Genomic DNA, 25463 nt, shown 5'->3' on the forward strand with positions numbered 1-25463 from the left:
ACATCATAGAAGTCGTATCCCCATTGCAGGCCAATACAACAGCTGGCCGTCTTCTCGACAAACGCGACGATGGCGGCTACATGATCATAATGCAGACCGAAGACGCAAGAAAGAGGCGAGATTTCATCGAATCTAACAATCTCTCCAAAGTGATCTGGGGCTACGAGCATGGCGATGTTGTATGCGCCCAGTACCACCCCAAAGGACTAGAAGGCGGTATGATGGCTGAGCTGGATTCGCATGCCCCAACTAAGGAAAACCCTACGCCGCTAAAGGACCGCTTCTCGCCGTGGCATGCTTGCGGCCCAGATTATGAGAGATACTCGCAGGGCATGAAGCGCACGTCGCATCTCACGCTGGAAGGCTGCGTTTTGAGGCTCGCACCGGGTAATATGGGGCACGAGGCTGCGGCTAGACAGTGGGAAGAGGTGTTTGGCGTAGGGAGAAGTAGGGACTTGTTGGCTTTCACAAATGCGAGGCTGGGGTTCATACGGGGCCAAGAGGGAGAGCGCGAAGGTCTGGTGTCGGTAACGGTGGGCGTCAATGGGACGAAGCAGTTTCAAGACATTTTGGATAGGGCGAGCAAGGCCGGTCTGTGTGGTGACGGATGGATCAATATATGTGGGATCAGATGGTATTTCGTGCTTACGGGCCATGACCAGGCTAAGCTGTAGCGTGGAAGATGTCGAGCTTCAAGGTTGAAACTTTGGTCTGATCTCCTTGCTTTGCGCACGCCTTGATAATCGCGAGCTATAAGGTCTGAAGCTCGATACACTACTTGCTGAATGAGCGCCTCATCCACGTAGAAGATCAACTCTCGATGCACCCTCTCCTTCCCAAACCGTCCGGACGCCAGAAGAAACCCTGGGCCGTACCGCAACTCCCCAATCCTACACTCGCAAAGATCAATGCGAAAACCATGGCTCCGAAGACGCGCTTGCAAAGGGCGTGCTCACCGCTAGAGAAACCACGTGTAGGTACGTCGACAGTCTCTACCCGACCTACCATTCCTGTTCTCACAGCTCTCGCCTAGTCTGTTATAGATACCACTACGACAAAACAGACTTGACTCACGCGTATCTCATGAAGTACGGCACAATTCCGAAGTACTTGAACATCGCGAGCACATCGACTGGAACGCCCAACTCTCGCCCGAATATCTTTACGCCCTGCTCGGGTCCTCGCACCTCTGGCCCAAACGACGAGTTGAAATTCGCCATTTCTATGCTCCCGTACTCCATGAAGTACGGCACGGACGGCGCCCATACATACATGTCAAACGCTCCCCCCAGCCCAAGCCAACTCTCGCTCAAAGACTTCGAAAATGCCGCCCGCCACTACCGACTCTCGGCCCAACTTTACCAAAATTCCGCACGGTCGGCAGTACGTCGTCGAACACCGCGACCCGCTTACCATAAAGAAGTCAATTCTCTGTATGCCTTACCCTATCCCTCCCTAATACCATTCAAGCTAAACCCCACAGCAAACGCCTGGGCCCTCTTCAGCAAAGACTACAAGTCTGAGGAACTCGACCATTTCGACATCATCACCTCGAGCACGCCCACAGATCGCTTCCAGAATCAAGAGTGCCGGGCTTCGCCGATCGTGTAAGCTTTCTCTTTCTCCAAGCGCCTCTTAAGCACTGGGGCTTCGGCGTAAACTCCTCCACATGGAGTATATATCTTATCGATATACCAGGTACACCCACGTCAAACACCGCAACGGCGCAATCTACCGTGACTGGGAGTTGATCTACAAGACCAACATCTGCGGTACGCGCGAGGACGCGCTGTCCGAGCTGCTGCATTGGGTGGAAGATGATGTGCACCGGCGAGTGAGCGGTATGCGGGCTGAGTACCGTCCGTGCAAGGTTCGACTGCGAGTGTTGGGCAGATTGCCAGCATCAACGCCACGCGACTTGCTGCCGAGAAAATCATCGAGAGGATGGCTGAGTTCGCCAGCGTCAAGCCAACGGGGCCTGGCAGGGCGAGCGTGCAGGCTGCAAAAGCCGCCGCCAATACTGCGGCCAACAAGACGAGCCCAATTTCCATCGTCAACAATGAGGAATTTGTCGAGATGCCTCGCCCGGCAAAGCCAGGCCTGAAGCGTAGCGCCACAGACCCCCCCTCCGAGCACAAGGAGAAGCGCGTGCGTTTCGCAGTCGACGAGCGCAGTAGCACGATGCTGAACGAAGAGCTGGAGAAAGCTTTTGTGCGATACCAAGAGCAGAGGAGTGAAATGCTTCACAACAGTAAGGACTTTTCCCCTGTTAATAAGTCGATGTCGAGCACTGACAACCTATAAAATAGCCGTGATAGAGGAGCGCGCCGCCAGAGATGCCGACATGGAGAAGCGAGACCTCGCATGTGCATCTGCTACCACGACCAACACTGGTGGACCTATCGGCAGGTCACCTAAGCTCTTTGGTGAGAATGAAAATATAACATGGTCCGTAGGCACCGAGAACGTTCCCGAGAACGCGCCCATCCCTGAGACTCCCTCCGACAATGCTCCTACCGCCGATGTTTCCTCCACCAGTAGCACTGTCCCCGCAGCACGCACTGGTGGCACGGGCGAGACCTAGCGTGCGGGTAAGAAGAAGATCGATGGGTCAGGTGGCAGGAGCTAGAACTGATAGTGACTGAGCATGCTTCACATCGGATTCTGGTTCACTTGGTGCAGGTTGTGTTAACACCGGTCATGTCTGTAGAGGCCTGCTCCTCATAAGCCTGCGGCTCTGGTCTGGAGCTTAGGTCGGCGAGAGGGTGGTCTGGGCAGTGCTAGTCTCTGCAAAGTTGGTCTGCTTGTTGTGGTTATGATATGAAACCGACAATTAATAAGTCGTTGTCGAACATGGGCCTTGAAAGAACGTCATCGCGCCCAACGGTCTCGACTGTAGGGTGTTTGTCATAGGCGAAGGGCGTCGAAATTTCGTAGCTCGTCGAATCTACTGATAGTTTCAGCATTGATACCACTGTCACTCACTTCGTTCCTAACAATTCCCAACATTCTTGTATGCACAATTTCATTGAAGATATAAACTCTTTGGACGCCGAATCAACAAACACTCTATCCAGCGCCAAACTTTGCACTTAAGAATGGAATATCCAAGTCAAGCCCTAAATCCAACGCCGAGCAATGCCCTAGCGATAGAGTAACCAATTTGCAAACGAAGGGAAAGAACGTTGCGTCGATGGCCGCGGTGGGGAATCTAACGTAATACGAGAAGTGATAGAGATAAGGTATCTTCAGCGTGCGAAGGCCGGCATTTTCACATGCCTAGTCCAGAACCTGAGCCTTGCGCAAAGCTGTCCCACAGACGGCGAAGTCTCGCGTGAAGTCTCGGCGGGGGAGGATCTGGGTGAGGGGAGCGTGGACGAGCGGGAACCGAATGAGGTCTTGTCGTATGGTGAGCGAAAGGAACAGGAGTCACCGAAAGGGAAACGGCGGGGCGAGGAGGCGAAGCGGGAGGATCCTCAAATGGGTTGGCATTCTCTTCTGGAGTGGGGTCGGAGCTCGTCCACCTCTAGTCAACGACCTCGACGTAGTTGCTGTCTTTGTTAGCCTCAATTGTATTTCTGTGCCTCCTGCGTGCGAGACGTACCTTGGGAATATGCCCTCTCTCTCTCCTATCCGCCCTGTCCACCAATCTGCTTCGCTTTCTGTCTTTTTAACGATGGTGATGATCTCCCCTTTTTTGAACCCAAGATCTCCCTCCTGGTCTGCATCGAAGGTAAACTTGGCAATCGCCTGCCCAGGCTTCATGCTATCCCTTCTGAACACAGGTTTTGGCGCAGTCGGCCGTCCTGGCTTCGTGTCCTGTCGACCGTAAAAGTCATCGCCGAAAGCTGAGCCTCTGCTCGACCTATTATCAAAGCGGTCGAAGGTTTCGTTGGGGTTCGCGCGAGTGGAGTAAGAGCGATTAATGCCGGCAGATGCGGGCTGGCGGTCGTACACATCGTCTTGCCATGTGGAAGCGCGCGATGGTCGGTCGCGGTATACGTATTCGTCGTCGGCTTGGCTCAGAGAGCCTGTGCGGTTCGTGCGGACGCCTTCGCCCATTGCGGATCCGCGGCGGCCGTTCCAGACAACGTCGTCGTGCGCATCGTCGTACACGGGAATGTCGTTGTACATGGCGTCTGCGTTGTTCGCGCCTGCCACGCCCGCGAAGATCCTCGAGTTCAAAACGCGCATGAGCGGCTCTGCGGCGGGCGGCGGTGTCACCTGTCCGCCCAGCAGCTCCCGCGCAGTCCACCGACGGCCGTACAGCTTTTCATTAGCGTCCCTACGCTCGATCATGCCACTGCCTTCCAGACTGACGCCTGCGAACAGGCCCTTGGTCTTGCTGTAGCTGAAGATGCCTGCCACACTGCGCAAGCTCGCCGCGCCGGCTGCTTCGGCATTGCGTCCCACAGGCCCCGCGGCTATCGACACGTTACCGCCGAATGTGAGGGAGCCCGCCTGCGCGAAGGTCTTGACTGCGTTCGCATCGTTCAGAATGAAGACGAAATCCGTAAGTTCAAAGCCAATCTGGCCGCCGAAACCACCGCCGATTGTACCGATAGCAGAGGGTGCCGACCACGAGCCGTCGGCGAGTCTCGCGACTACTATGCCGGATCCGAAACGCGCGGTGCCGAGGAAACCGGCTTTGAATACTGTAAGAATAGCGAGGCCCTGTGTTTCAAAACATTAGCACGGTTCATGTGTTTTGCGCTGATCGGGTGGTCTTGTGAGAACCCAAGCTCGGCTGTCTCGGTGCTTGCAAGCTCCACAAAACGTGTTGATGTCTCAAGCTTCACGTACTTTCGCGTTCGCGAGGACCTGCGGAGGAATGATCTTGTCAGGCCCAAAAGCCTGCCTCGGGTCTACGAACGATGCTAAGATCTTGCCAGCCTTCCTACACTCGCCTGCAGGCTGTTAGCGACGTCATCGTCATAGAGTGACAGTGGTGTACAACTCACTTCTCATAGACGAGGGCAGGGGATTGTTAATTGAGAACGGCATCTCGACGGCGCTTTTGAGGATATCAGATGCTGTGGAGGAAGCGAGAGGAGCCCAGCGGTTTTATGCGGGCGGCGTGATGGATGATCAACGTTGGAGGGGCCGGAAGAGCGCACCGGCGCCGAGCTGCCACGGATGACGGATGTCAGTGGCTGTGGGGCATGCGCGTCGCGTCGGTGACAGCTGACTGACCCCTACCAACAGCTCCGTGAATGTATACGCATTGTTCGCCACCTACTTATTCACACCTCTACAATCGCAAGCTGGATCGCTTTTGGGCCCCTCTACCATTCACCCTTCCGGAATGACTTCCACGGCTTACGTGTGCAAATCTGCCATTGCGTACAGTTTTGTCGAAGGCTTGGAATGCCTACGCTATGTCAGATTCGGAGTAGATGTCCACAGTAGGATCTACTGCTTTGGCAGAAATTGGTTATGATTACTTCAAGCTTGATTTGGTAAAAGAGGTAGAAGAATGTAGCAAGCTAGCTCATCAGCACACATATTCCACTCAGCATACCAGACTCTGATGACAAAGTCGTAAGGGCTCAATGACATATCCTCCCATCTCCTTCCTCCAATTGATCTCATCGATGTTGTGTGCGTAAAGGCACCACTGTACCGCGCCTTGGAACTCCGGTCCAGCTTCTTCTCCTACTGTTTCGCTCCACAGGATGGCTGCAGCGTGATCCAAGCCAGACTTTGTGGTGCTCAAGCCCCCCGACATCTGCTTACGGAAAATTGTATTCTCGAAGGGAATGCCAAAGCAAAGCTCAAGGAGACAGATGCCAAAGCTACGTAGAACATCCCGTAACGATGTATGAGGTGTGTCGGACAGGTTGCGGCGTAGATACGGATGCTCGAAGGTCAAACTACCAGGGTCCCATGGATTCTGGAAGAAAACGAACGCGTGTTGTGGCGGAGAGTCCAACCATGGTGTCGCGCCTAATTGAATAAGCCAACAGGAAAGCGCAAGAGCAACTTTATAGCGCTTCGTGCGACTAAATTGTATTGAGTCGGTGGTTCGGAGTAGTGTCCCTAGCGTAAGAGCCGACTTGTTGGCAGGAGTTGATGTTGCGGTATGAGGATATACGACAAAGCGATGTTGATCATCTCTCAGGTATCCAATACAAGGAGAACATGGTGACTGCAGAGATGAGCAGAAATTCGCGATTCGAGTTCCTTGATCTTGTCGTGCTTGTGCGGAATTTTGTACAGGGGCTCCTGCGATTCGCACGCTTTTCTGGTCTTTTCGAGGTTTCGATGCCTCCTCCTGGGGTAGAACTTCGATCCTAGTACCCTTCCAGCCGTCGTGCAGATGGTCATTTCCCATGTTAAACAAGACATTAAAAACCGTCGAACTGGTTTCTGGAGCCTCTTGTAGTTGAAGACTTGCAACATGGCTTGCGCAACCACATTGAGGTATCTTCCATGCGTTTGACACTGCTGTGTAGAGCCGGGAGACAAAGTTCGAGTACTCCGCAACTCCTTCTCCCAAATAACTCTTGGCAACTCCATTGTGCTTTCGAGCCAGTGCCACGTCATCAGTACTTTGTAACAAATTTCGTAATTGATCGTTCGCCTTTTGCAATTGCGCGAAAATGCGATCTCGTGAGCTCCTGCTCAACGCGAACCTGATACGCATTGATTGGAAATTGAAATGGTCGAGACTAAAGAGATATGATCGAGGCTTTTTCCCTTTGACGAGTCGGCGATGCTGGTCAGTTTAGTATTATGCAAATGATCTTAAATGTTGCGCGAAGGAATGCTTCAGCACGCACCTGATCTAGTTTTACTTTTGTCGTCGGGTTGTCCAAGCCGAGATCCTTCTTTAGTGAGTCGATCTCCTCACTTATGTTGACAATGATACCAAGTAGAACATCGTATGACCTGGGCAAACACTGCTTGAGTCGTGTTTCCAGCTCCGCGCTCGCCCATGCCTCAGTATCTGGATTTCTAATCAGATCTTCTCTTTCAATGTCGTCTACCACAAGTGGTAGAAGGAGCCGTTCGAGATTCTCTTCGAATAGAATGTGATGGTACTTGAGCTCCTGTTCGCATTTTATATACGCCCGCTGAATACGCCACCAGTCGTCAAGCATATCCGCCCCAGCGCGATACTTTTCAAGCGCTTGTATCAGGATTGGAAAGGTCCCAAGAATCAATCCCGCAATCTCGACACCGCTCATGCTGGAATTCTGATATTCGAATGACTTTGAAGTAGGAATGATAAGACACAAGCATGCCAGCGATGCCAGCGATGCTATGCCAACGACCGGTCAAGGTAGCCCCTGCACAGGACAATGATTGGTTGTATGGAAGAGGGGTAATACGAGCGCATATGAAAGTCCCCATCGCCACAAGTATCGAGCTTCACGTTATGGTCATCCTGATGGTGGTCTTTACTTTTACAATACTGTTCTTCTCGCCATGACGCAAACAATTGCTTTGTTGTCCATAGGATGTTCTGAGCTTTTTGAACAATTACATTCGTCTCTATCTTTTCGTCCTTGTCAGGATCGGTCAAACTTGCGTCCTAACGATGTTAGGGATCAAGTCGCAAGATTCAAATTATGGGCCGGCAACCTAGGTGCTTTCCACAAGCCTCAATCGTACGCATCCATAGAACATCGGTTAAGGCAATCGCCAAAAGTTGCGGCTCAGCTCAAAGAATTGTTGAACACACTTTCGACGTCACTTCAAAGCAGTAAGATACTCTCGAAATGTCGTGCCTACGATTCTCACACCGTATAGCTCTTAATATTGCTCTTGGCGCTAAAATCAACCGGCAGGCCGCCGCTGAGCAAAGCCTCGCAATAATGTCTTTGGACGAAGAACCAGAGTAAGTCCGCTAACTCGCTATTTTCTTTTACTAAGTTTGTAATCTTCAGCGGCTTCTCTCCCGAAGTGCCATTGCTGTCAGAAGCCGAGGAATTGTTTGAGCTTGCAAGATTTACCATTACGAGTCTGTTTCGAATCGCGATCATGATCCGCAAATCGACTTCTACAGACAGATTTGCCAAAGCGTCGCTCTCTAGGTATGCTCAAAGCGATCCGAGTTTCGAAATAAAGCATGTACTTGAGAAGTTCCCTCTTCTCAGTAACGCCAACAAGGATTGGCTGAGCACACGCCTCGGTGTGGCCAACTCTCAGCGCAGAGGCTATCTGAGCTATGTCCGTGATCATCAGCGGAAGCTTGAGCTACCTCCCGAGATATCGGGCACGAACAATGAAGAGGACACATCGACGATCCAGATGACAGCAGCATCAACCTTCCTAAATCCCACGACTACAGCTACCGAGCCTCCATCTGATGACAAGTCATCCGAGGCGTCATCAGCCCTATCTTCGCTCGGATCTCGAGACGATTCTTATACTTATCCTCCAACTCTGGCCGTTATTTCCAACGGATCTATCGAGTTCGAATGCCCGCTGTGTCATCTAATACAGAGAAATCTTACCGAGAAAACATGGCAAAAGCACCTGTATAGAGACTTACGCCCTTACGTCTGCACCTTTGAAGACTGCGACCTCAAGCTGTTCCCGGATCCCGCGTCTTGGATGGCACATGAAGCAGCATATCACCGATCTCGGCGGCAGTGCCCGCTGTGTACAGGAGAAGAATCCTTCGATATTGCCAATCTTCGGACCCATATACAACTCCATTTACCGAGTGCAACCAATGATCAGATTGAATCCCTTAGCGAAGCTGCAAGACATGTCCAGCATGTCTACCTCGCCTCTGAATGTCCGTTTTGCGACAGCTGGGAGGTAAAGCTGAGAGACTCGGGAAATGAGACTGTTTCTGATGGACCTATTCAAGTCACGTCATCTCAGTACAAGAGACACGTTGGATCTCACATGCGACAACTTGCTCTCTTTGTCGTTCCCCGGGAATACATGCGGCTCGATGAAGACTCCACCGCAGAGAGTGAGACTGATGTTGGTGCTAACGCCCACAGCGATGATGAAGAACCCTCCTTACTTTCTTCGGTCGACCGAATCCATCAGGAAACGCTTTCTTCATCTCTCCAGCAAGGAGATCGGGAGGCATCAGGCAGTCTTATTCATGAATCGGACTCAAGCAAGACCACATTCATGTGTCCAGTGCGGGTACGAGAGCAAGATCGTGGTGATTCGGAGTTTTCTTGTGAAACCTCCACATTCAACAACTTGGCAGAGGTTCGACGCCACATGAAGCGCGCTCGCCATGTATCATTCCTAGAATTATGCCCCACATGTAACGAGCATGTAGTTGACAAGACAGCTTTTGAGATGTGGCATGGCCGGAACTGTAACAAACCTTATATAACGGCGATTGGACCGAAAGGGAAAGAGAAGCAATGGCAGCAGCTTTATGACTCCATCAATCCAAAGACAACGAATGAAATAACATCTCAGAGTACGTTCATTGCACATATCTGATACGATGGCTCATGCTGATGTGTACTTTCAGCTACTCCGTTGGCCACTGGTCATGATCCAAGTCGCGGGACAAATCCTGATGCTGATACCGAGGCTAATATGGAAAAAGTCTGGGATAAGCACACGTCCGATGATCCAGCCCAGCTCCATGATAAGCGACCTGAGAACCCACCGTGAGATTACTCTCACCATTACCACTGAAGGCTTGTACTCACTTCTCTCAAATTAGGTCGTTAAATCCCACCACGAAGGTGAGCAGCGACCAGCCAAAAGAAGCGCCGTCAGCTCCTACACATGTAAGTAGCCGGAGAGGCTATACTGTTACACATGGAGAACATACTGATATAGACTAGGGCCACGGCGTTTCATATATATTTCGAATAGATGAAATCCGTGAAAGCCCAGATATCGCAGCTACTTATGACCGTCTTGGTATTTGGCAACCCTCCACCGAACTTGGTCGCAACGAGCGACTCCATGGTGCCGGTGCAACAGGAATATGGTGGTACTGCAATGGCCAAAGCATACAAAGATTGAATGATTCTGGGCCACCTCAAGGGTCATGCCATTTCCAAACCTCCTCGTTATATTACAGCAGCGGATTTGGTTTTCATGTCCTTCGTGGTGACGCAACATCTCCTCCAGCTAATGAAGCTTGGCATCCCCTCTCATTCGACTGGGACGAGAGGGACTATAGCTCCTATGTTACTAATGCGGGCAAAGAGCACACTCTCAGAGTGCAGCGGAACGATCAAAGATGGCCGGCGATGTTACTTCCCGGGACCAACCAGCTGCCGTCAGCCCAAACGTATGAAGGATATGGAGGGCTTAAAGGAGATCTTTCCATCTTTCTTGCACTGATTGCGTTTTCTATGGAGCGTAAACATTTGGCGCAGCTTATTCCACAAATGTTTATTCAGGGTGCATGGGCGACTCATAAGTGGCGACATGGACGTAAGTATCTAGCATCTTTGCACACAGCTCTAAGGTGTTTCGTTGACTGATTGTGCCTCCAGGCGAAAACCAACGTGGAGTAGTGGTCTATGTCTTTACCTGCCCTTCGGCTTGGGATACATACACTGTGAGGGACTTGGAGCGGTATCAAGATGGCCATTACGGGAAATACTATCCTTAGCGTATTATGTGTTCAAAGGACGCTATGCCATCTGAAGATAACGATCATAGTAATTGCTCTCTACAAGATTAGTGTCATCCTCATACGGCCCGAACATGATAACGCGTATCGGTGTACTTCTTCGAATGTTACAAAATTACATTCACTTGATTTGCTACTACTCGTTGGATCTGCCTCTACTTCGACCGGACATATCCAGTGGCAGGGCGGAAAGCTCGATTTCTATTACTCTAGTCAACGTCCGTTATGTAGCACTTGTGCAGACTCACTCCGAACGACATACCATGATAACAACCCCTTTTCCCATAGCTCCGCATCTTCCACCACCAGTAAACACCAACATCACACGTGGCCGTGTTCTCTTCTTCTACATCTCCCGTACTCCTCCACACATCCTTATCCTCCATATCAGTATACAACGCTACCAACGCTCAGCAGGCACTTCTCACGCAATTCTTCATAATTTCGAAGAAATAATTAGCGCCTTAGACGCAACAACTTCGTCCTGAGTAGCCTGCGAGTCTTCCAGCTCAACCCGCCATAGCACGATCACGTCACAAAAGAGCAAACATAATACAATAGTTTAACGATCATGCAACTAGTCTGATCTTTCATAGGCCCTTGGAGCTAACCCCCATTCCTTGTTTGCTTACCAGAAGCGACTTCTAAAGGTAGGTATAAGATACGGCTGTGCTGGTCTGACCGTCCTTGCTTGGCTGGGGTCGGTCAATTTTGTGAACTCGGTGGTTGTAACCTCATTGAACAGCGGAGTGTACGAGATCTCATAGAAGGGCTATAGAATACTTCAGCTATGCAATTGCCAACCTCTGTTCAGACCTTTGCCCTCCTAGTGCCGTTTCCAGACTCAAAACAGCTTCACTTGCCTTCACATACGGCAATAAGGAGCCAAAGAGTGCGTCGCAACAATCACGAGACGCGATCAATTGCCGGGTTACGTAGCTGCATAGGTGCGCGCTTGGCTGGATTCATACTACAAGACGTGTGTCTATTGAGAGATGCGATCACACAGGCACGTGTAGAAAGATGCGTTCAATGCGAGGCGCTAGTTGCTCATGCATTGGTGCATACTTGTCGGGTCGCGCAGTGACAGCTTAATTCCCTTCCGTACACATGCAATTACCATGCTCTCTCGCCTTGGCCCAGATACTGGACTACCACTCCATGCATTCTTTTATTGACGAGCAATTTTGGCAGTATTTTTTAGTACCTGACAGCTCTTTAACCTGGAAAAGGGTAGAAGGCGTGTTCTACAATACCTCGGCAGACATGCGCATGCTGACATTCGCTATCCAATGACGACCACTAAAGCATAATGGGCTTACAGAAGTGTCGCTTGCAAGGCTTTACTGGTCAATCGCATCGCTTCGAAGGTTCAGGCAACAAGGCATCTAGACAACTGGGCAAATCCGCAAGACATAACTCGACAACTCGACAACCACGCATATATGAGCCAATCACATCCGAGACTGACACGTTAAATGCCCCTCATGCCCGCAATGGAACGTACTCCAGTCCTTCATTTCGCTCTGCTCGTGCGTCCCTCAATGTGCTATGGAGGAACGGTGGCCCGATCCCTCGTCCTCCTCTCAATATGAGCAACAAGTACCTTTGTCTCCGTCGACTGGAACATCTCAACTCGAGCCATTGTATCAACCCATTACATCGCCTAGTCCTTCGTCTTTCTACAGTGGTTATCAGCAACAAGGAATAGGACCATCGCCTAACGTATTCACGAATTCCACATACCCTGTCAATTCTGAATCCGAGCCCGCCGGATATTTCAATGACTATGCGTCTCAAATGAACCATGTACGTTTCCCTATGCGTGCAATGAATGGATACATAATTGAAGACTCAAATTTTAGGGTCAAGCAATTGCTTCTTCGACAGCCCCTCCGAGCGCGCTAGCGTATACTTCACAGCCTGCCACTTCTTCGCCGATGCCCACGCTTCCTTATGCTCCATATCAGTACAGCGTTACGAATTGCAATCATGAGGACTACCACCCAGCAGGTACCCACCTTGGATCGATCGGTTACGGGGAGTCCTCGCGGCATGCCTCGTACATGCAAGTGGGGCGCCCACACAGCCCGGTCGATCAATATGGGACGACGCGACCACAATCCGCGCTCAGCGACAGCCAAACCCTACCAAAACGCCCCTTCAACTGCCCAGTACGTCAAGGAGAGCAAGATCGGGGCGCTTCTGAGTTTTCATGCCATGGCCTCAGCGTTGACAACATGGCTGAGGTCCGACGACATATGGATCGCGCTCGTCACGTAGAGTTTCTCAAACTATGTTCCACGTGTAACGACCACTTCACGGACAAAGACATCTTCGAACAAGGACATGGGTATAAGGGCGAGAGGTGCATCACTCCTCGAAAACAGGCACGAGGCACAGAAGCAACTGGAAAACAATGGATGCAGGTGTATGATCTGGTCAATCCCACAAATGCTCCTGATCTTACAGCAAGAGGCAAGTCTCTGTATGTGTGCCGTATCGTGTTTTCTCTGACATTATGTTATTGTGCATGCAGACAACATCGGCGCTACAATTGGTGTTGCTACCCCAGTTTGGCCTGAACACATATACCCAGCTTATAAAACACCATATGAGCTAATCGTCGACTCCGATTCTGAAGATACAAATTCGAATCTAGGTGCATCGCGCCTGAATGAACCATCGTCTATTCTCCCCGGGAACGATCTTGTGAGTTCGTTTACTTCTTCTGCGATGTCGACTGACCGATACGCTAGTAGATCCACACAGCCGGTACGATAAGGTCACGCCTCGAACGTCAAGAGATGGCCGTAGTGGGTGAGCATCTTTTGACTGTGCCTCATCAGGATTACCGTGATCACAGTGCGTCGCCTTGCCCGTCGTCATCTTCTGTTCACGATTCTGTTCTCTGTCCCGACTGCGGCGAAACGTACAAAGGAGACTATCGCAAGGGAAATCTAGCTAGACACAGAAGGCAAAAGCATGGGGGAGGGGAAGCGATCTATCCATGCCAGGACTGTCCGCAGATGTTCAAACGGCAGGATGCGCGTTTGAAGCACTACAGAAAACATCATCCGGCTCGCGCTCCTCTGCCCCCATTATCCCGAAAGTCTGGCGTCGAAAAGGACCACAGAACAATTAGCAACATTGCGATATCCGAGTCGTGCGGTACTATGGACCGCTTGCTTTCCGCATCTGTAGACCAGGGCGATGCGAGCTTACTTAAGAACAATTGAGTAGCTCGAAGACTCACATGCTTGCTTCTCGGAGTCACAGAGCGGGAACAGCGATTTCACGAGCCGACGTTGCAAGACCTTGAACATGAACATGAACATATCTCAGCGCCGTTCATGATAGTATCCCGAGATCCACTCGTGATTAATCATATCATACGGCCCGGCATCTACCCGTCACTACAACCCATCCCATCACCGCCTACCCCCACCAATATCCTGCCCCAACCGATATCCACTGATCTTCTCCCACTCAATCTTCTGCCTTGTGATCGGCAACTGCCTCCTCAAGCTCTTGAATGCGCCCTCCGCGAGACCTCCAAACGCCTTGTTTAAATCCTCCTGATACGCCCTCTCCGCCTGCGCAATAGCCTTGACAACATCCGCCGACGAGCCCCCGCCAACCTTCGCGTTGACCTTCTTCGTCGTGAGCAGTCGCACGTTGCCGTCCTCGTAGTAGTGCACGTCGACGGAAATGGTGCCGGTCAGAGTGGAGGAGGAGGGGGTGTACAGGTATGACGAGCGCCAGCGGCCGTTCCAGTAGTTCGCGGGCGAGTATTTGGAGGCGACGGTGAGGAGTGCGATTTGCGAGTCGTCGTTGGTGGGGTAGACGCCAATGTTGTATTCGGGGTAGTGCTCTGTGCCGTGGCTTCGGAGGGTCTTGAGTAAGCCCTTTCTGTATATCGTTGTCAGCTGTTTGCTCTGTACAGCAATGATACACACCAGTGTGAATATGTGGACGTGATTGCCGGGCACATCGTGTCTTACACAAGATCCTCGTGGTTACTCTCTAGCGTATAGCTCCGCACGTCGCTCGCCTCTTCGCCCAAGCTTGCATGGTCATATGCAAAGGAGCTGTTGTTCTCCGTGTCGTAGTAACGTCTCTCGCCCAGAGAGTTGTACGAGCTAACGATGACACTGTCATTGCTACCCGGGAGCTTGACCAAGGAGAACTGCTCTTCGTTGTGTTTCTGAAACGCGGGCTCGAGCTCGCTCTGTACCGAGTCCTCGCCGAGAATGTTTTTGATTGCTATGCAACGTCAGAGAAGACATTCCGTGAGCGGTTTTCTGCGCGTGTATAGGAATAGAGGCATATGAGGAGGTAGGTACGCGTACCTTTCGTTACGTCGTTGAGCTATGAGGTGTTAGGGTAGGTCTGGCGGGGTGTGAGAGCGACTTACCTCTCCTGGTGGGGCACTCTCAATGAAGGAAGAGAGGGCTTCCGTTCTTGACATGATGTTGAGCTAATTTTGTACAAGAACGCAGATGAACCGGTACTGAGTGTTGCTGTAAGCTAGCAATCGCGAGTGCCTGCGGCGTTTGGAGGTCGTCGTTGATGCGGGAACGTCCGCTTGGCGAGGGGTCCAGCAGGGGTCTGCCAGCCCCCAAACCCCATTATGTCATTGGCCGCGGCACCTGTGAGTATCAACGTGGAAACTAAGGTACCTATCCAAGAGCAACAATAGCAACGCCTACAATCATCGCTCCAATGAGGGGCGGGAAGAGACGACAGTGCGAAGTAGTATGTCTGGGTGTGAGATGACAAACAAGTGTGAAGACCACTGTTCGATGAGCTCGTGGCTCTGGGTATATTAATTGTGTGAGAAGCCTATGGCCGTTATGCTTGGGATTTCTTATCCCTGTTTCCTACCAAAACTCCACGCTCGAGATACAGCAGCCCTAGACTTTACAAAGAAGAGAAATTCGCCATTCCACAACAATACCTTTCACTCGATGCTCATCTTCATTAAGCCATCGCTCGTATCGGTCATGCCCTGCAATCCGATCCTTTTGGGCCCCAAAGACGGCGTCATAGTGATACTCCCTCCGCTGTTCGATCTCTCACCACTGACAACAGCCCCACTGGATGGCTCCTTGGTCAGCTTCGCAGAACCCCACAGGTCGCGGTTTGCTGGAGACTGTGACAGAACAGGACTGTTGTGGACGCTGAGACCAGGAGATACAGCTCGCCGTTTAATCGAGTACTCATCCAGATCATCGTCCCTACGTCGTTTACTGGATTTCTTCAGCCCATCGGCTGCAGTCAATGGAGCAAGAGGTTGTGGCGTTGACGAGCGTGACACGGAGCCGGGATGGACAAAACCATCGGAGTTTGCAGTAGCCGTACCTGATGGAAGAGAAGTAGAGGTCGACGAGACAGTTGGTGAATCCATGCTAATGTCTTCGCTGACAGCCGAAGAACCAGCTCGTGGGAAGGAAGGGGGAGGCGGCGTTTGGGCCGGAGCATCGCGTTGCCAGAAGTCTCGACCGTTACTGTTTTTCTGTAATCCAAAAGCAGCGAATAAACCCTTCGTAGTGGAGCTGTCCAAGCTCATGCCGCTCTCGCTCTCTTCCTCAGGTACGCCCTCCAATGGTCCATCAAGGCCGGGCACGGTGGGTAGCAGGTTTGGTGACGATTGTGCTGTGCTCGGGTCCGCATCACTCTCACGTACTTGACGAATGATCTCGGCTTCACGGCGAAACTCGCTATCGACAGGTGCAGATTCTTCTATCAATTCCGCTCTGATCCGGCCAAATTGTCGCGATTTTGGCTATAATGGTTAGCGTGGACAATTGCAGCTCTGTCGAATTCACTCACTAGCAAGTTCCCTCTCCGTGTGACAGCTCTGCGCACAACGCCTGGCGTTTGCGGCATGGTAACTGCCTCGTCCCCGCTGTCGTTGCCAGAGGAAATATGAAGATCGTTGGTGAAAAGCGATAGACTCTCTCGACGCGAAGCCGACCCCGCTTTTCGTATAGCAGTTTCCCGCGCAAGGTAGCCTTCACTCTTGCCATTTGGCGGTGACGTCGGCCCTGGGCTCGCCATGGAGCTGTGACCGCTGGCGGAGCTGGAGCTCTTTCTACTTCGACCTTTGCGCAATCGCGCACGTTGTATGCTCATGAAAGTCGGGATGTGTCCTGGGGAAAACATGTTTGACCACATGCCAGGGCTGTTTCCTACAGGCGGGCCCCCGAATGGCGGGTTCTTGATAGCCTGGGGAGTCATCAACATGGGATCATCATTGTCGTCCGGATCCATTAGATCTCCCTCGTCAGATGCGCTACTAGAATCATCCGATCCGAGCATGTTAATGCTGCCGACAGAGCTCGACGCGGCGGTTCTGTCGCCGTTTCCCCATGATTGGAAGCCAATGTTGGGCGCGTCCAACACCATCGAGTTTCCCCGCGGTTTGCGAGAAGGGATCATCATGCCCTTTTGTGTGATTGTGGGCGACGAGTCGGGCGAAGACTGGTCGGCGAGGGTTGAGTGGTGGAGGTTGGTGCAGGCTCTCGAGAACTCGGCGCCGCGCGATCGACGTGGAAGAAGTGAAGCAGGCGAAGCGTACGTGTTGCGGGAATCTAGCTGCGGTGAAAGAGGAACTCGCGCTGCGAAGTGTGCGGGACTGGGCATGGGCATCTCGCGGGAGGGCATCTGCAGCGACAGTCCTCTGGAGAGGAGCTCAGGACGCCGGGGCGTGCGCGGGCTCGCGATGATCGTGTGGTCATCCTTGGACGTGCGGAGGGGCTCGTGGAACTTGGGCGACGGTTCAAGGTGCGGCGTGCTATCGGAAAGCGAGCGTGCCTTGGGCGACTTCGACTTCTGAGGGGTGCGTACTGGCTTGAGGCCAGGCGCGGGCTGGTCGCACTCGTCGGCGGACTCAAGTATGGTATCGCCCACCACCGTTGGCGTCATGGCGGATTTTGACTCTTCGTAGCGAATTTGGCATATAGCGAAAGCAATCGGAGGCAGGGAACATATCAGACAGTTGCAGTTGGGCAGTCGACCTTCTGCGGTTGCACGATGCCATGGGCGGGGAAAGTGCTCAGGAGCGGCACGTGATTTGGCTTACACATTAGGCCTTACAAGCGCACCAGTACCAATAAAATTAACACGCGTTTTCAAGATTCTATCAGGAATGGAGCGCAACCGAGGCTGCAATTATCGAGGTCAAACCATACATTACCAGCAGTTCCGAATGAATGGGCGTGCTGCCGCTCCTGACCTGGCCGGCCCCCATACCATGTTGAACATCGTACCAAACCAAATCACCCTGTAAGATTGTTTTGCATCCATGAACTGTTCGTCGAAAGCACTTTGATCGTCACGACTTGACAATGCCTGCCACCCAGTCAATATCTTCCCACGTCGCCTCCCAGATGTTGAGGACCACCATGACCCACGTCTGATCTTTTTCGTTGCGTCTGATCTGACCAATGCATCGACACATCTCCGCTTTTGAGAGAAACCGACCGCTATCGTAGTTGAAGAGCTCCACTTGCTTCCAGATGGCTGCGTCGTATTCACCCTTCAGGTAAGGCGGTCGCTTGTGGAATATGTCCGAGAAGACGAAGTGCTGCTTGACTGCATCGCGTTCCGAGGAGAGTACTCTTGCGTAGAGCTCGAACATAAGGTTCTGCCCTTGCTTTGTCGCTTTGGCAGCTTGACTGATCGCTTCACCGACGCGGAAACTAGTCCTTAACAGCAATCTCGACGACAAGCCGATGATGGGCGAGCGATCCAGGACTTGATCTGGGAACCGAGACCTAACGATGGGCTTGCGATCAGTCGTATGGCTCCTGCTCATTGCTGCTTTCGACATGAAAGCTTCAGTCTTTCGTGTAACTGGCGAATTGAATTTGCCGGATGGCTCTGATACATTGCTGCTTTCGACAGAACTGTGAGCAGCGAAGCCTTTACCGACCAGTCCCAGATTACATGCGTTCATATTTTCATTCGATTGAAGAGAAGAGCTGAAATCGTCTGTTAGTTCGGGTGTTGAAAGCCAAAAGTCGTCATCCTCGCAGATGGTAGCCGAGCTATCTGCGAGATGCGGGTGGGATAAGAAATTCTGGGCGTCTGAAGGTTGCGTATTAGGTACAGGTGGGTCAAACGTGCTATCCAGATCCATTGAATCGAAGACATCGTCAAAGAACTCGTCAGCTGCAATAGTGCCCTGGCTCCAGTCCTCGGAGCAAGGTTGTTGACGACTCGCATTGGAGGTGACGAGTGTGCAAGACGACCTAGGCGAAGAATTGGTGAGGGCTGCCAAAGCTTGAGTCAGTGTAGTAGTACCGGTGTCACTTGACAGTCGAGCAGGGCGCTTTGAAGTCGCATTAGCATCATAAAGAGACCGCCGCGCTTCCTCGACATGCTCGCTGTATTCACTAGGTGGGCCGATACAATGTTCAGTAGCAGTGGGCGAAACACTGGAGGCAGTCAAGCTTTTGAGAAAGGCCCTACCACCGTTTGGGGACGCTTTCGTGACTCGAAAGCCCACATTGCCATCGGGGATGCGTCTCTGTTTGGATATCTCAGGCTTTGATTGAGCCGGATTAGTAGGACTGCTTCCATTGTGCGCCTTCCGATTCCTCTTTTGCTTCTTGGAAGGCGCCGAAGGCAGCGCAGGTACGAGCTTCTCCAGATGCGAAGGCCCTTTGCTTGCACCCAGGCCGAGATATTGTGCAATGATAGGATGATGTTGTTTACGCTGTCCCGTGCTGTTGGTAGTCCCCGTCTGGTCAGTACTCGGCGAGCTTGCAAGGTGCTGCGGGGTCACAAGCTGCGCTCCAGGCCGATTGATCGGCGTAAAGCTGGTGGGGGGAATGTATGCATCGCTAGGTAGTGCCCTGCAGGTGCAATGTCAGTACCTTGGACGTCACCACAACGACGAGAAGGCGAGGTGAGGTGCGCAGCGGGCCGCCTACGCGTTGTCACCAGAGATCTTCATCGCGTCGGGAATGAATCCGCGGTGCTGAGGCATGTTGGCGAGTGTCTGTGAAGTGGAACGCTCTTGTCACGCATGCATGACGCATAAGTGAAGCCGACGCGTGAATGGTGTTGAGGTCGTGTGTCGCGCACCAGGACGGCGCGTGTCCCTCCTTAGTCAGGGTAGCTCCTGCCCTGCCCCGCCAAATGCGGGCGCATGGTCGCCGCTGCTGGAACAAGCTTGCGCGCAGCCTCCCGCCTTCACGACTTCATTCATTCACAGCCAGCTGAGGTAAACGCTCCACCCTTCTATCTATTCCAGCAATTCAGCCTGCGCCTACCTCCTTCCTGGTACCGAAGTTTCACCAAGGTCAGCCTCTAATCTTTCCTTATCACTTGTCAAACCTCCCGCTTGGGGTCCCGCGTTGCCGTCCCACGCTTCTGCAGCGCCGGCTCTCCTCAGTCCTTCTCTGACCTCATCTCGAACGCGTTCCGACGCCGCACCAACACGTTTCTGTGACCACCCGCATCTGGCCTTATCCAAACAGTGTGGATCGTCGCATCATAACGACAGCACAGGAAGTAGTACACTCATTAATAGCAACTAGCTAACGGCTAAGGCCTCGTCACTCGATCTCGTATTCAAGCATGCCGGTAAGTGCACCTGGGCTATTTTTCATATATACGTTCTGTTGGAGCCCCTCACTACTCTGTTCATCCTCTGCCACCACATTCCCTTTCAAGCGTTGCATCTCAGTGCTGTCTTTTTCTTGGCTCGCAATGGCTACCACTCTGTCCTACGCCGAAATGCTAGACTTGAAGGACGAGAAGGATATATTCCTTCTGAAATACATTATCTGCACGGACTGCAAAGAAATCCAAGTCCCAGACGATCGTCCTGCGTTGAACAAGAATGCCAAAGGCCCTTTGCCTGCTCCTACCACCAAGCGTAGCAAGCTTCGCCGGACTCTTCATCACCACAAAGCTCCCAATACCTATCAAGATGCCCCTTTCTTCGAGAACCCTTGCCCTTTGTGTTTCTTTAGACGGTGTCGAAAAGTACTGAGAAAGTGGATGCGCAAACAGAAGAAACCTTTTTCGGCTATCACGGTTCAGATTGACCGCCTAACTAGCGAACAATACGAGGAAAATGTGAGTATCATCCTCTTTACCAACGAAAGTCGCACTCTAATACATGTTATAGGATATTGGTGGACTTCCAGACCTCATCGAGGTTATCCGGATCCAAGACTCTGGTCCCACGGAAGCGGCCCGAGCCATTCGGAAGAAGCTGTATGCTACCGGCTCGTGGACCTTGACCATTCTAACCTGGGGATTAGTAAGTATGGAAACGTACACCGCCAGCTCCGGGCGTTGATCATCTTGGATGGGTTGATACAAAATGCGGGCTCGAGATTCCAAAAAGGCTTTGCAGATGAACCGCTTTTGGAAAGGCTCAGGTTGATGGCCAAGGATGAGATGGTCGACAGGGAAGTACGCGACAAGGTCAACGTGCTCTTCCGTCAATGGGCTGTTGCATACAAGGGAACTCCAGGTTGCGAGCGAATTGCTACGCTCTACAAGGAAATACCCCGGACCAAGCGACCACAACCTCATCAATCTCGTGTTGTCCGGGAGAACGATGCAGAGGCTGAGCGTGAGAACGCTTCCTCACCTCCAGCGTCGCCAATAACGCACCGACGGAATTCACCACCTTCCCACTTCCCACAGGCATCTTCTTCATCCGGACGGACAGTCGCCCTAGGTAGTGCTCCTACGCCCAGCTCTTCGCTGTTCAGTAAAAGCAAGAAAGACAAGAAGAACAAGGGCAAGGCGTTCAACCTGGAAAGGGAGAAGGGCCAATTGCTTGAGACCATTGCGTCGGCCACCGTTGCGAGCAACAGTCTCATGAATGCCCTCCAGCTCATCAACCGTGAGGTGCAGCGCGTCGGCGACAACGCAGAAGTCAGCCAACGATTCGAGAGCTGCAAGCTCATCCGACGTCAGATCTTGAGATACATCCAGCTCGTGGAATCGGAGCAGTACATTGGCAGCTTATTGAACGCGAATGATGAGCTTGTAAAAGCCCTAATGGCATATGAGATCATGGACAAGAGCATAGACGACGACAGCGACAGCGACAATGAGGACTCATCGGCACCTAGCTCGTCAATGGCTGGCTTGAGCATGGAGGAAGCACCGCCAGCCAAACCGCCGAGGCCAGCCAGTATTCCTATGCCACCACCTAGCAAGCAACCTATTGAGCCTGAGGAGGATGACGATGATCCGTTCGGCGATTCGCATGGTCAGTCACTCTCATGTCTTACGATCACCTCTCGCTAACGCATCTCAGCGGTGAAGACTCCCTACGAACGCAGTGAGCCCACGTGGAGGGATGTGTAGGATCTTTAGATTGGAAGTTATTATGTAGCGATTGGCACGGCCGTCGATACCCTTTGCAATTTGGATGGGATTTTTCATATATAGAGTTTAGATCGGTACAGAATGAGATCATTCTCTCTGGAATATCTTTTTGGTTTTGTGCCCAGGTGCACACTATCCCACGTGTTTTCCGACCTGCCCAGGTGGTTCATGGGTTCTTTGATGGCCACTAGTGCCGAGGAACGCCACGATGCACTGCCACCGTGTACGTCACCACCCGCGTCCGCGCCAAGCTGTCGCGGGCTAGCCTACCAAGAGTCCAAGACGACCGCATGGTGATGCGGCGTATTTATCACCCTGTTTGCTGCAACTACACTTCCTCAACTCCGGCTTTGAACAAATCCTATTTCTCGGTCCCACTTGGCATAATATCATTCACGGTACGCTCATATCCCTATTCGACACCCTCGAGAGGAATTCGATCCACCTCCTGAGTCGAGCTGAACGCTGATCGAGACCTCGCACTTAGGACCGCCTGCCTACTCTCATTCAAGCGCAACTCCTTTGCCCTCAAACTCGCCAGGATGCCTGCCTCGACGAAGGGCTCCGTTTCCTCTACCGCCTCCTCGATCGCGAAATCGGGACCCGTGAAGCTGCCGTGCTATTGCGGCGACGACTGCAGTTGCTGCGTCATACCGTGCACCGTCATGTGAAGACAGATGCGCACGGCAACGGGACCTACGCGAGGCGATTCGGTCCAGGATGATTTGGACACGGCATACATACGAAATTCGAGTGAGCGATAGGATGCACTTTGCGAAGGGCTTGGAGTTTATTGGATCACATTATGCATGAGGAGGTTTCAAATGTCAGATGGCACAGAGCTGCTTTAGGCTTGTGATATTGGAGTGGTTGGTGAAGATAATTCTCTTGCGACTTGTTTGTCCATATACCTCTTGCTACGGACAACACGAATTCACGATATTACTTCATCTGCACTATGAGTGTTCTGCGCAGTCTTCTCCTTTGCATTTGATCAATTTTGGAGCTATCTATCGATCTGTTACAGCTAACTCCAGTTGCGCTCTTACTGAACATTTTTGTGAGTCGACTACACAGAGATGCGGCACAGCACCTCCCGTTTATACCTTGAGTTGGACAAATACGCATCCTACGAGGTTCTTATCTATAAGTACTTCCTCGTAACGCTGCAATGCCAATATCCTTGGTCGAGGCTGAGAGATAAGTAACTGAGTTGCAAGGCTGACTATGCACGAGGGAAAGTATCACCGAGACAGTAGTTAGATCGGCAGAATGGCATCAGTGGCTACCCAGTGGCTACACCCGCAAGGCTGAATATTACGATACGAATAAACTTCGAGCACTTTGGACCCCAACATTTCCCCGCATTGGCTGACAGCTTATCTAGACAGCCTCGTAATTCTACCATGGCTGTATGGTGCTCATAGCATTATGACGGCACGCCGAGAGCTTCCGATTTCCTGTTTGTTGAGCCGTGAGATGGATATATTCCAGTATCGCTTTTTCAAAGCTTGACAGACCAAGTTTCCCAAATGCACTATTATTGAAGATACATTGATCATTTCAGTCAAGTTTGCCGAAATGACTATTTGCGCTGACATCGACCTCGACTCATGCGACGAAAACAACCAAGGCGATTGGGTGGTAGGTGACTGGCAACCAGATCTCAACGAGTTCGACGCGAAACGTCAGTGTGTTGCGTACAACAAGTACGTCAAGCCATGGCGCATGAGTGAGCCTCTCCCACGCTTGCAAACTTTGCCTCACTGCTGTTTCCAGTGCATTTCACTGACAAGTCACCTAATAGAGAAGCAGCTGGACTACTGCAGACTGGACTTGGGTGATGCGCGGACGTACCTTGTTGGCTCACTTACCAAGAATGCTACCTACAATGTGCGTCCTACAACATGCCAATTCAACCACTGGTACTGCTCTGGGAATCTATCGTTCTGCGCGAATGCCACCAGGATATCTGGGAACATTACGGCCGTGCATGCTGACAGGCATTATCAACAAATGCTGCAGTTGCCAAGGGGCAGGTGCGCTGAGTTCTTGAGGAAAGAACTGCTCACCGCGGGTGATCCAGATATCGCAGGCCCAGGTGTACGATCTATCTCTCTTCTTCCTTCTCTTCAATCTCAACTCGCAACCCGCTTGTTCAATTAACAAGCACCAACTGATGCTTCATACCCTAGGTCATGATATCATACTCGATCGAAGCGAACCTTGTTCTGATCTACCTCATCGCACACTACTTCTCCCCACCGCCTACGTCGAGTGCTCAGGGCCGTCTGAGACGCTCCCATGCATGCTTTCTGTCTAGACTACATACTGCAACAATGTGCTCGATCCACTCACTCTACGCGACTGCTACCATCCTCTCTTACTCCATCGTCACAGCCGCTATAGTCATATTTACGACTCATAACCTCAAGAAATCGCTTGTTGACATCTATATGAACGAGCTTCTCATACTCACGCCTACATTCTCTATTTTCCCTGTTCTAGCAACGCACACGTTGTTACCAGACTGGAAGAGCAAAGCAATGACGCCGGACCAAATCCGGACAGGATGGGAAGGAAGGAACGGCTTTCGCAGGGTTCTCGGCGCGGTTTTGTATCTCTTCTGTCTGGTGACGGCGTGGTACATCTTCTTCAAAGGAATCAGGACCACGGACCCGGATTTCGAGTTTGGTGGAGAAAACGGAAGCTTTGATGTCAGGCTCAGTCACGACGTGTACTTGTTCGCGCCAAGGTATGTGAAAGCCTTGGTAATACTGATGTTGATGGTACCCCTTGTGGGAATCGCGGCCCTGGGTGGGAGACGCTGGCTTAGGAGAAGAGCTGGCAAACCACGGCCAAACCCTTCCTCAAACCAACGACAGCAACCGTCCGGAACAGCACCATCCAGTCAGCGAACCACCTCTCTGAACACGAGAAAATGGGTCAACCTCACGATTCGATCGCTTAGTGTCGCCATGATGCTAATCCAGCTGACCTGGCTCTGGTTTCTGCGCACCGAAGCGATGCACGACGCCGGCGGTATTGACAGGGATACGGAATGGAATTTTGGACAGATATTGGCCGTCGCAACTTGGCTTCCCGTTATTATGGAGTTTGTTTATTTCTTTCTGTTCTCGAACCACCTGTCGAACTCGAAGGTACCTACCGTTGGCTCCGGCACCGTAGCTCCTTTATAGTTAGAAGTGCGACTTGTCTCCCGTCGCATTACTTACACTCGAATGAATATAGTGCACATTGATCACCGCTAAGAGCCCGACACGCCTCCTACCTGACGACAGCTAGACAAACTCTAATACGACACAGCCACTTCGTGCGTGTAAGTGTGTACTTGGCGCTTCAGCCGCACATTCAGCCTGGCTCCGCCCTGTGCAGCGTCTTCTGACCTTTAGATCAACAAAGTCATGAGTATTCATAAGCTTGACTTATTCTTGAGAGTATCAACACCTATGACCAGCGTGCCTACATCATGGCGCTACCCAACACTCCACCA

The 25463-nt window shown here is 51.8% G+C and overlaps 7 protein-coding genes across 7 annotated transcripts; 3 read left to right on the top strand and 4 right to left on the bottom strand.

The window, feature by feature from the left end:
* Positions 1–89: 89 nt before the first annotated feature.
* On the top strand, positions 90–2584 carry N0V89_008150 (uncharacterized protein; the record flags this gene model as incomplete). The annotated part of the gene is made up of 5 exons (XM_056216908.1): positions 90–670; positions 766–977; positions 1064–1607; positions 1902–2251; positions 2319–2584. The coding sequence occupies 5 exons, from the start codon at positions 90–92 to the stop codon at positions 2582–2584; spliced, it is 1953 nt and encodes a 650-aa protein (XP_056068464.1).
* A 942-nt stretch (positions 2585–3526) lies between these two features.
* Positions 3527–5004, bottom strand: N0V89_008151 (uncharacterized protein; the record flags this gene model as incomplete). Its single annotated transcript, XM_056216909.1, has 4 exons — positions 3527–3551; positions 3605–4674; positions 4804–4907; positions 4962–5004. 4 exons carry the CDS (start codon positions 5002–5004, stop codon positions 3527–3529), a joined length of 1242 nt encoding a protein of 413 aa, XP_056068465.1.
* A 2816-nt stretch (positions 5005–7820) lies between these two features.
* Positions 7821–9603, top strand: N0V89_008152 (uncharacterized protein; the record flags this gene model as incomplete). The annotated part of the gene is made up of 3 exons (XM_056216910.1): positions 7821–7843; positions 7893–9403; positions 9458–9603. 3 exons carry the CDS (start codon positions 7821–7823, stop codon positions 9601–9603), a joined length of 1680 nt encoding a protein of 559 aa, XP_056068466.1.
* A 4410-nt stretch (positions 9604–14013) lies between these two features.
* CAP1 (F-actin-capping protein subunit alpha) lies at positions 14014–15053 on the bottom strand (the record flags this gene model as incomplete). The annotated part of the gene is made up of 4 exons (XM_056216911.1): positions 14014–14494; positions 14587–14848; positions 14935–14953; positions 15000–15053. The coding sequence occupies 4 exons, from the start codon at positions 15051–15053 to the stop codon at positions 14014–14016; spliced, it is 816 nt and encodes a 271-aa protein (XP_056068467.1).
* Positions 15054–15545: 492 nt separating this feature from the next.
* N0V89_008154 (uncharacterized protein) lies at positions 15546–17512 on the bottom strand (the record flags this gene model as incomplete). Its single annotated transcript, XM_056216912.1, has 2 exons — positions 15546–16370; positions 16418–17512. The coding sequence occupies 2 exons, from the start codon at positions 17510–17512 to the stop codon at positions 15546–15548; spliced, it is 1920 nt and encodes a 639-aa protein (XP_056068468.1).
* A 409-nt stretch (positions 17513–17921) lies between these two features.
* Positions 17922–19580, bottom strand: N0V89_008155 (uncharacterized protein; the record flags this gene model as incomplete). Its single annotated transcript, XM_056216913.1, has 2 exons — positions 17922–19446; positions 19525–19580. The coding sequence occupies 2 exons, from the start codon at positions 19578–19580 to the stop codon at positions 17922–17924; spliced, it is 1581 nt and encodes a 526-aa protein (XP_056068469.1).
* Positions 19581–20332: 752 nt separating this feature from the next.
* N0V89_008156 (uncharacterized protein) lies at positions 20333–21928 on the top strand (the record flags this gene model as incomplete). The annotated part of the gene is made up of 4 exons (XM_056216914.1): positions 20333–20677; positions 20730–20818; positions 20866–21830; positions 21879–21928. The coding sequence occupies 4 exons, from the start codon at positions 20333–20335 to the stop codon at positions 21926–21928; spliced, it is 1449 nt and encodes a 482-aa protein (XP_056068470.1).
* Between the last annotated feature and the right edge of the window lie 3535 nt (positions 21929–25463).

This window comes from Didymosphaeria variabile, assembly GCF_027946475.1.
Source record: "Didymosphaeria variabile strain IMI 356815 chromosome Unknown scaffold_6, whole genome shotgun sequence".
Classification (NCBI taxonomy): Eukaryota; Fungi; Ascomycota; class Dothideomycetes; order Pleosporales; family Didymosphaeriaceae; genus Didymosphaeria; species Didymosphaeria variabile.